Here is an 11,390-nt window from a genome sequence, read left to right on the forward strand (position 1 = left end):
TAGAGAGTAATGTCTGTATCAGCACTTTCTTTTAAGGTGCAATTCAACCACACTTCTACATCCTGCGTTATGTTAAAGGCTAACCTCAGTACACTCTTTACCTAAGTAAACTTAAGGTAACTCTTAATAGAAAACATCCTTGCAAAATGGATGTCACCTTTGCTGTACATTCGAGTGATAATTCAAAAGCATTTGGTGGTGTTGTTACAGTCTATCTCCATCCATTTAGAGAGCCTTAACAGTTCAGTTTGTTCTTTGTTTAGAGTTGAACTGTGGAATTTATAATAATATGGAAAATTGGTGATTGTGTGTGGGCAAGCAAAGTGACAGGTTTTCTGAGATACATAGCAGTGTGCCTATCATGAATGACCTTCAGATTTCTGTGGCTGAGAAGATTTTATGCCATTAAGAAAGAGACCATGAGTACTTTGCCAGAACCATGGATATGGCAGGAGGCTTGGTCCTCTGTGTCTCTTTTCACCACAACCTATTGGAAGCCTGTCTGATGGAGTTTCCCATCTCCTTATCATGAACATCATATATAACGTCTATATTCATACGATAATGCATATAGCCATTCATGTTTCCTAGAAATACAAACTTTAACTCAGTTAAAAAAAAAAAAAAGACATCTGTCATAATTATTATTGCCGAAATGCCCAAAACAGCCCTCTATGTCCAAAACAGCCCATTATGCCCTTCGTGCTTGGTACTGTATGAAAATACTGAGGAAAGAGTTAATCAAAACCATTAAAACCTAAGGATCAATTTAATTTAATAATATTTTTATTTGGGGGAAAGCTGTAGGCATGTTACAAATACACGTGTTCCTAAAGACAGGTCCCTTATTTATCCGTTTCAGGTAGACCTCTCTTGCATGGGAGTGGGGGCTCTGAACTGGATTTTGTTGGCTAAATTAGCCAATTTTTGTTGTCTTTATGTTTGTGGTAGAGGAGCTTTGGGGTAGAAAGAAGAGTCTATATCACCACAGGAGAGAATATCTTTCCTTCTGAAGTGAAGAAACAAAAGATTTACTCAGAATTACATTCAGTTCCTGAAACCATTTTTAACTGTTTCCTTTTCTAAATATTTAAATTCTTAAAATATATGAACTTCTGAAACTTACTTCCATGTTACACTAGTATTTGTTTATTAAATCAGTATTTACATTTCCTGCTCTTGACAGTGGGATGTTTTATGATGGAAATCATACTTACCTTATTGAACCAGATGAAAACTACACTTCAGAGGTAAGTAGAACTCACAGTAGTCCTGCTGTGTTGTTTGTTGAATACAGACATCATGGGTACAACAGGTTAGGCTTTGGGACCAAAGGGTCATCCTGTCATTGCCAGCTCATTTACCTCATATGTGCATCCCCATCATCACAGACAAAAGTAAATCTCCAAAAATCAGGCAGTGTTATGTGTATATTTGTGTAATTGGTAACACTTGGATGTAGAGCAGTGCAGCACCAGAGGGTGATGAGGGTCCCTTGGAGCCATCAGAAGCCTGTGAGTGCCCTGTCTCCTCCTCTGGCATTTCCCACTCTGGATTCATTACATTCCTCTCCTACTGGTTTGGCCTTGACTCCAGTTCAGCAGCTCCTATGACTCAAGCTGATGTTCACTGGGCAGCTCTCTTAAGCCTAGCTCTAAGTGTGCTCAGCCACTCCATTTGATGTTCTCAGGTATTTCAAGTGAAAGATGATTAACTGTGGTGCTAGTGATCACATCACAGTTGTGAAAAAGAGGAGTGTAGAGTAATAGTGCCTTGCAACTTGCATGTTTACTAGTGTTGGTGTTGGATAACAAGGACCTTTGGAAATGTCTGTTTAATGCTCATGAGATGGATTAGTTTATCCAGGTTTAATACATGCAGTTATTTACTATTTCAGGATGACTTCCATTTCCACTCTGTTTACAAATCCAAGTTGATTGAGTTTCCTCCAGATGACCTGCCACCTGGTACGATTTTTCAGTATTCATTACTTGTTTTAGTCTAAGACCAAATTTGTTATTTGTATTTGATAGATAATCTTCTGATAGTATATTGTAAATTTGTGTATCTCTTCTTTTTCCCGATTAAATAAAAAAGCACTGGAAAAAAAGAATCTGAAACACTGAAAGCACTGGAAAACAAACCCTGAATCCAGTGAATCAAACCTCTCCCAGACCTTCACGTTGTGATGTATGTTTTTCTTAACAAGTCATGCAGTCTATGAACTGCATTATATGCCTATAGTTGTAGAAAGGAAAGGGCTGGGGTAGCCTAAAGTTGATGAAAATAAACCCCACATTGCCAGGGATTGATAAGATACAAGGTGAGTACCATGGTATGAGCATAAGACTGGGGGCAAGAACTTGCCAGATATCGTTGCTGTTCAGTGACTTTCATCTCCAGTCTGTACAGCATTTTTCACAGTACTGGCTGTAGTGTGGGTCATGCATTTCGGAACAAATTAATTTGGAGGCGGAAATGGTTTCAAGTGCTTTTAGTGATGCAACACAAACAGTTTATATTGTGTGTGGAGGGAGAAGAGGTTTTTAAAAAAATTAGTTTTCATCTGAGAAGTTGAGTTGTTAATTGAAACTAAAATTGCAGTATTTATGGCATATCCCCATTCTGTCAAGGATTTGCCAGTTTTACAGATGCGTTGTCCTATTCTACAAAATATATCCTAGATAAATAAAACTGTCCTTTGTAGACACTGTCATTTTGGTAGAAACCACTTCTAGACTAATTTCTCCAGGAGAGTTACAGGTGTTCAGTCATGTTGTTAGAAACTGTTTGACCTATGGTAACAGCTGGATCTGGGATCTTACATTGCTGTGTACTGCACATAGATGGGTCCTTACCTGGAGCACAGTGTGTGCAGGTTTGCTGGTTTTTAAGCAAATCACTCAGAGAGCTAATGAGAAAAAACAAGGGAAATTGCTACAATTGGGTCACCTTGATTTCAGTTCTGAAGAAAGAATCTTTCTGAGTCTAAACAAAACAGTATTGCAGCTTGGTGCCTCACGTCCTCCACAAAAGATTGTCCAGGTGAAGTGGAGGAGGCGTGTGGATGGAGGGGCAGTACAAAAAGATCATGCAGTGCAGGATGTGGACATAACTTTATCTTGAAACTTGGTATGTTTGTGCACCTTAGACATGTACCATGGTTACTCCCCGTGGAGATGGTAATGAGAACAATTTATTGAATATAAGGCCAAACAACAAAGTGTGCCTTTTATCACATTTTCTAGAGACTATGTCATTTGAAAGGTTGGAAATAATGCAACCACTGCTGAGTTTAAAATGAGTCTTCTGTCTCAGGTTGTTAAAGTAGGAGACTGCTAGAGCTGGTACTTAGTAGAAATGTATCGGCTGTCTTCTAGATTTTATAATACTAAAATTTTATGTTTTCAAGATTTTGGAATAAAATTATTTTCTGTTTTTAAAATTATGAAAAGTATAATCCACTGTTATTGCAGGTATAATCCCCCAATTTTACCTCTACCATAGCTTCCTGATTTTCAAAAAAAATTGTCACAATAGGGCTTCAGGTTTTTTTCCCCACAAAAATCCAGATATGCTTGTACAGTTTTGATTTTACTGTAGATAACAAGTAAATAGTTGCTGGCTTTGCTGTACAAAGCCCAGCATGTGATATAATGGAAGATGTTGCCATTAGATTGAATTAGAATTACAAGACTGTAGAAAAGGTTGAAAAGGAGATTTAATTGTGGAGTGCTAGTGGTCTTAATTACACAAATATTGGTAATGTGGATAAGAGGGATAACTTGCTAATCTTCTATCGCTTCATGTTTAGGATCCCCTATATGGAGAAATAAACTTTATCTGCTCTCCCACATGCCCATGCTTGTTTTTGTAAAGCCATTTGGAAAGGTATTTCTGAGGTTTGTGGTGAAAGTTTGAGTAGATGTAACAGATTATATTCCATTAGGAATCCCACCATTTTTCTTTGTCTGTGATTATTCAATTTATCTCTGTCTTTTAAGTCATCCTTCATGCATAGCCACAGCTCCAGAGGATAAGAGCAGTCTACACCACCTTCTGCTTCCCCACCTTTTTCCCTGTGCCCACAGGAGCTCTGTTCACGCCTCAGTCTGCTGCACACCCTGTCCCACCACCTTCTTCTTTGCTGCCTCTCCAGCGTGTCTGCTTGGCACTGCCTCTTCCCTGCCAGTCTGGAGAGTGCTGGCTTTTTTTGGTTTTCTTTAAACAATATTTGCAATTAATTGCTAATAGTATTGTCACTGATTTTTTTTTTTTAAAGTGCTGCAGCAGAATCATTATTGTTAGTAGCAAGCACTGTGCTAGTATTCCTTATTACTTAATTACATGATTCATCAGTTTGCCCAGCCTAAGGATATCTTCCTTCATGTCAAGATTTTCTTATTATCTTTAAAAGAGTCTGTGTGTAGGCTAAGATTTACACTCAGCATTGTGTTAGGAATGGACTGGATATGTCATCAGCTTCAATATTGATGTTAGAAAGGAAAAAAAAAAAAATCAAGTAATAGGGATTACTCGATATCCGTAGCAAAAGCATACACCGTTATACCACAGTTCGATAGCAATGTACGTTTTACATTCTTGTATTATACCACAGTTTGATAGCAATGTACGTTTTACATTCTTGTATTAAAAAAAAAAAACCAAAGCTGTTGCAGAAAAGAATTAATTGTACTGTACTTTGCAGTGGTATGAGGAGGTAATGAGGGTTTTAAATAAGGAAAGCTTGGATGGATGACTTGGCATGCTTAGAACATTTGACTTCATAATTTAGTAAACTTGTTTTTTCTCACAATCTGTATTGAGACATACAGTGCTCTGGCATGGTTTTAGACACCACTATGTTACTGAAGGTGTTGTTTTTCAAATAATGCATAGCAGATGTCCTTTTCTTTTGAGGTCCCTTGACAGACATGTAGATGTCACACTTAGGAACATGGTTTAGTGGGACTTGGCAGTGCCACATTTACAGTTGGACTTGATCTTAAAGGTCTTTTCCAACCTAAATGAGTCTATGATTCTATGAATCCTCGTTATGCTTTTTCAAGGTAATATATTCCCATCAAAATTTCCATGAGGCTTTATCAACTATCTGCATTTCCTGTGATTTTGCTGGTCATGTTCTTTTGCCTGAGGATCCCTGGCTGGAAATGCACCCTGTGTGAATTCATCCAGTTTATGAATTATAGCGCTGTGTTAATGTGTGTTAATGTGTTGATGTTAATGGCTGCATCATTCCCCTCTAGAGATGACTGACTTCCGATGGTGTGTAAAACGATCACATTTGCTGGTAAAGTTATCTGAGACCCTATATACATATTGTAAATTATTTCATTGATTTAAGATTTGTATTTTTACCAGTTTTATTAACCGTGATATAAAACCAAAAATGACAGTTTGAGTAGCAGTTTGTACACAACCTAGTGCCAGTTGTGTGGCACTGGAACACAGACTAAATTAATCAACATATGTAAAGCAGAATCAAAAACAAATTTGGAAAAAGTTTTCAAGATTTAGTTTCTCATCATTGCGAGCTCTAGAGACTGCAGGTCTTTGAGCAAGAAATAGGGACACTTGGGTGTGATTTCATTTATTTTAGGTGCTTTTTGTAAAGAAAATCCTCAAGTGCACTGGTGTAATCATGAAGTAATTTTTAAGCAAAGGGCCTATGGTTGTCCACGCCCCTCCATAAAAAGATATCTGCAAACTTCACATACAAAAATGATGGTGTGATCCCCAAGATTAGCTGAGACAATACAATGGTCATGCTTTGCTTTCCTGGTTTGTCTCGTCAGTAACTAGCCATTCTTGATTAAGATTAGCACTTACGCCTGGTAATGTTTTGTCAGATGGGCAATTCAACATTGTGTTTTAAAGTTTTGCTCATATGGCAGCCCCATCAAATTCCTATCAGCACTGTTTTTAATCCTGTTGTTTAAACCTCATGCAGAAATTGCACAGTTAATGTGCAGCAGGTGGCAGGTGGAGCTGTGAGAAACCTACCTGTCTCACCAGTGAAACTGAACTGTTCAGGATTCTGTAACACAACCAAAAATTATGTACAGAGGTACGTGAACTGGAAGTACCTTAATTTACACAGCTGCTATAATCCTGTCTGCTTCTCTGCAGGACTGGTAAAATCACTCTGGAATACTGAAAGCAGTTTTAAATTCCTGGAGATTGAAAGGATGTCCAAAGCTGCAGAAAGCACAAAGGAGGGAAAGTATCCAAGAGAAAAAGACATACTACAGAATAAGCAACTGAAAACATCCAATTTATGTTTCTCAAAAAAAGATTTTCCTGGGGTTATGTGAATAGTAAACATGTTTATACAAGATAAGGAAAGATATTTCTATTTTATAGGGAAAAGTGAGGCAGAGACTATGAATCTAAAACTAAAAATGTAAAAATACTTCTTGGACATTCAAAAGGCTGAGAGCAAGTATTGTCTTCTGCTTAGTTTATAATGTGTCCTTTTCCACGAGCGGCTAGTAATAGATTTGATGAAAGGGATTTGGCAAAAGAATAAACTACTTGGTGCTTATGCTTAGAGGTTTAAGAAATTAAAGGCACAGTGGGATTAGCAGGGAGGAATATTCTATTGACAGTGAGCCTTGCCAAAATCTCTTAAGGTTTCTCCCAACTCTAACCTATTTTACTTTGTGAATATAATCATCTTAAAGCATTAATTCTGCCTTCCATGCTCTTCTTATTAACTTAGATAGCTATTGCGAGAGCTCTGTGAATGTCTGCTGAATTCCCAAAAATGTGATTCACTCCATGGAAGCACTGTGCTAATAATACTACGTGCCCAGTGTTGGTGAAGTTTTGGTGTAGAACATCTGCTGTGCTTTCTGAAGCATGACACCCACAGATCATCTGTTTCAGCAGACCCAGATTATCACTAGTAGAGTTTTTAATAAGAACCCTGTTACTGGGAAGCATCTGTAACGTTGCCTCCTTTCTAGCTGGAAACTTGACAAAATGAGTTGTTATTGCATCTGATGTGCAGAAGAATGCCACACTACTGTCATGCGGCATCGGTGTCACTAATTGTTGGGCTATATTCTTGTAAATGTTCAATATATTTGCCTGTGTTTTCTGCTTAGAGTTCTGGCAAATGAATACTACATCACAGAATTTTGTTGTAAAGCCAAGACACAAAAGAAGTAAAAGGCAGGTATGTGCCAGTTATGCTTGTTTATAAGTAATATCACCATCAAGTTTGTTTTGTGTCTGCTGAATTGATTTGTCCAGATGGAGTCCTGCTGCTGCTGCTGGTTTGGTCTGAGGTCTCTATATTAATACAGCTATTACAAAAAGAGGTATCTAATGTAGACAAAACATTGTTGGGTTCTCTTGGATGTTGCCTGCCTGAAGAGTTATAAAATTGTTAAACACTGCTAAACTGCAAATGAAAAAGTAGCTAAAATAATTTTCTGTCATTTTGAGTATAGAGTTTTATCAGAAACTTGTAATTAATGAAACATTTACAAATATTTTTTATGTTGCAACAGTGACAACTAGTTACTTAATCTCATGTGATTTTGATTTAAAATAAATATTCTAAACTGAGAGTTCATTCCCTGTTTATTGAAGTCAGGGAGCCCCTAAGTGCATATGTTTGTCTGTACCCTGGAAAGATAGCAGCAATTCTTTGTATTTTAGGAATGGAGCTCAAGTGATGGTACAGGTCAAAACAGAGGTGGATCAGAGGGGCTGAACAGTGCAGGGAAAAATGAAATACTGAGAGCAGTGGGAAGGGAAGATGACTTTAACATCTCTAATGCAAGCCTCTCAGAGGCAAAAGAGAAGTGAGAAAGCCATTGGAGGAATGCCAGAAATCATTCTTGAGAGTCTTACTTTGAATCAAGTGGTTTGCTACCTTTCTATAAACTAGCCATTACTCTGCATTTTTTAAATCATAATGATGTAATAACTGTCCTGGAAAACCCAGGAAAACAAGGACACCATGAGGAAGCACCGTCATAAATGCTTCTAAGTGCAAAGTAAGCGTAACACAGAGGAGATTAGTGCATTCACTGTGTGAATTGAGCAGTGTGCAAATAAATAATAGAATTGCTACAGATATTTTTCATAAAGAATGCAGGAGGGATCCCTTTCTCTGTGGGAAAAAAAATATAACTAATGAAAAAAAAATATAACTAATGAAAGCCATTTTTTAGAGATAAGGCCCTACTGAGAATTCTCTTTCTTCAAAAAACCCTAGATTTGGTATTAGATGGATTGAAAGACTTGATTTCTTTGTTTAAGACCATATAAATGTCCAGGTGGATGTGAAAGATTTTTTAAAAATGACACAGCTAAGCACCAGAAGCTTTATCAATATCTGAGACCAGAATTAAGACAATAGAAAAAAATGTATGCCTGTGAAGTTTGGTTTCTGAAGCTATTTCTAGTTACCAGTTACACTCCTTCTGTATTCTATTAGACCCTCTTACAGTTGTACTTTCTTCCTAGATTCGTCTCATTCCACGTAAAGTTGAAGAGGAAACAAAATACATTGAGTTGATGATTGTAAACGATCATCTAATGGTAAGACTGACACAGTTCAACATCTTAAAATTATCACTAACATGAAATTGTCTTAATTGGTCTGTAAAGGATTACAATAAAGAACAGTATATGGCCAGAATAGATTCAGTATGCCCTTAAGAGATTATGTTCTCATTAGCCATGATGAAGTTGCCTCTGAATTTTTGCAAGATAATTTCACCAAGAATGCAACTGGGCCTGAGTGTCAGAAAGAAGGGTCATAAATTAAAGCCTTGTCATAAAGTAACTAATGTCAGTGTGACTTAAGCTGATGATTTTCTTTCTGGCTTTCTTGAGCACTTACCTTAGTTATAGCCACTCAGCAGTCAATAATGCAGTTATTGCAATTGTGCGGCAGCTGGTGGCAATGGAGAGATTAATAGTGACTAGATTTTTTTTGATACAACCTAATCAATATAGAGAAAATGATTTTATTAAGCTTGTATACTTTCTCTGGGAGAACATAAATAGGGTCTTTAATTTAGTGGAACGAGATACAATAAAGATTAGTGTATTGAAGAAAAAACAGGCTCATCCAAGTGAGAAAAGGAACAGATTTATGTCAGTGAAGATGATTCATAATTAATGAAAGGAATATCAAAGGAAATGGTGAATTCTCCATCACTTGCAGTCATCAAATCCAGACAGTGTATGTCTGGAAGATGTAGTGTCAAACACAAACAATAGAATCTTGAGGTAACTGGATAAAGTTCAGAGATTGGTGGTGCCCCTCCAACTGGTGACATTGGTTGATTTTATGGTCCTTTATGGCTTTAAAATCAAAATATATCTATACATTTTATCTACCCTTTCTGTAATGTGCAGCTTCTCTCAAGCAATACCCAAATTGGCAAAAATAGACATTGGAGTGTACAAGGCATGTGCCACTGTCCTTGGTCAGTGTACTCCTCTGTCAGCTCAGTTTGATGAGAATAGTAATAAATTCTTGGATTAAAATGGTCAATACTGCATGCAGAATTCCCTAAATTGGTGGTATTGTGTTTGATCCTGAAGACCTGAAGCCACGACTTTCCCCTTGGGAACTTATCTGTCTGGGTCGAATACCCCCAAGGACAATGCTTCATAGTTTGGTTAATTATAGCTACTGCAATAGTCCACTTAGGAGTTTATTCTCTGAAGCAAACGCCAGTGAACATCTGTGGTCGAAGAAGCCAGTAATTTCCTCCTGGGAGAAGGAAGTGTATGCTGTGGGCTCCTGCCTTTCCCTATGGCCTGGGCTAGCGTGCCTGTGTATTTGGATTACTTTCTGTGCCTGCAGTTGATGTGACACTCCAGGGGCACTCAACGTGGAGCTGACAACCCACAGAGTTGGAGCTGTTTTCACCATTCACCCTCCCCAGGTGCTTCTGGAAGGAGCAATGAACCCCATGCTTCTTCCTGTGGTCTGTGGAGCCAGCTGTGTCCTGCTAGCCCCCTGTGGCCACTTACTGATGTGAGGGGTGCAGTGCCCTCCTGTCTGCCCTCTCATCTGCTTGTCCAACTGCTTTCAGCTGGGGAATAAAGCTTTTAAAACCCAAACACTGAATTAGGCTAATAGGCTTTAGTATACTGAAAAATATTCTGTCAGCCTCTAGCATCTTTAAGTATTCTCAAGTTTGAGGTTTTGGTTGCAAATAGAGACTTGAGTAGTATAATTATTTCCCTTCATTCCTGTGCTTCACTTTCCATTTATTTTGTAGCGTTTTCATTTCATCCTGTCATTTTTAGCTTCACAGACCTGCCCTTTTTTTAAATAAGTGTGACTTCCTAATTTTTGGTGGTTTTCCCATTCCTTCTTGAAAGCATGCCTTTCCTATCCCCTAGCTGCTGTGCACTTCTTGCCCACTAAAAGATCCTAACTTCCAGAAAATATGGACAACTTGCACTCCAAAATCAAGTATCACAAGATGCTTGGTTTTGGAGGCAAGGGGGGCACAAGATGGTTAAACAGTTCTGAAAATCTTAGCCCTTTCGTCCTAAATTCTTCTAAGATACTTGTGACTTTCATACCCATGGTGCTCATTTATAAGTGTTTTTTTTCTGCAAATAGGAATAGCTGGACATCCATCTTCAGTGTCATCTTTAGAGCAGTGCATTGCAGATTTCAGTAAAGGTACCATTGCAGTCTGATCGCTAAAGTGATTTGAACCAGTTACTGTGGCATTATGGGAATGTGAAATTGTTTATGAACAAATCCAGAAGACAGCTTAAGAGAGAGAACTGAAAGAAAATAGAAAGTCTGGTAGAATAAAATCAAATGCAGGCACTCTGAGGGTAACATCTCCAAAGGAGTCTCAACTATAGAAGTTGTGTTGCTAATTTCTGTATTGGTATTTGGAATTAACATTAAAATTGCCAATAATAAAGGTGACGAAGAGGGTAACAATGTGTTCCTGTTCCTATAGCATTTTTCAGTAAAGATCTTGGAGTACTTTCCAAACAGGAATTAATAGATCCTCACAACAGCTGTTGTAAAGTATATCAGCAATGTGCATTTCTGAGCAATTTTCTACTATTGCTTATTAACGTTACACTCATCACAGGAGACCAAGCCTTGCACATGGATTTTACTGTTGATGTAGTGGGTTTCAACTCTGTGCTTTTTTGGAAATGGAGATTATTTTTCTGAAGTCTGTATGTGTAACTTGTCTGTGTTTGTTTTGCAGTGTAAAAAGCACCGCTTGTCAGTCGGCCATACAAACAGCTATGCTAAATCGGTTGTGAACATGGCAGATTTAGTAAGTATCACTCAACTAAATGTTCTTTTTTGTGTGAGATGAGTCATATGATTCTCCTGCCAATAGATGCAGGAG

At 37.9% G+C, this 11,390-nt stretch overlaps 1 protein-coding gene across 5 annotated transcripts in view; it reads left to right on the plus strand.

Moving 5' to 3' along the window:
- Positions 1–11,390, plus strand: part of ADAM22 (ADAM metallopeptidase domain 22) — a 132,606-nt gene that overhangs the window by 79,103 nt on the left and 42,113 nt on the right. For all 5 annotated transcript variants that reach the window (XM_074900232.1, XM_074900234.1, XM_074900235.1 and 2 more), the window contains exons 6-10: positions 1,187–1,250; positions 1,898–1,967; positions 7,131–7,201; positions 8,503–8,577; positions 11,244–11,315. In XM_074900232.1, the coding sequence (XP_074756333.1) occupies positions 1,187–1,250; positions 1,898–1,967; positions 7,131–7,201; positions 8,503–8,577; positions 11,244–11,315 (352 nt within the window). The remainder of the gene's footprint in view (positions 1–1,186; positions 1,251–1,897; positions 1,968–7,130; positions 7,202–8,502; positions 8,578–11,243; positions 11,316–11,390) is intronic.

Source organism: Athene noctua, chromosome 2 (genome assembly GCF_965140245.1).
Source record: "Athene noctua chromosome 2, bAthNoc1.hap1.1, whole genome shotgun sequence".
NCBI lineage: Eukaryota > Metazoa > Chordata > Aves > Strigiformes > Strigidae > Athene > Athene noctua.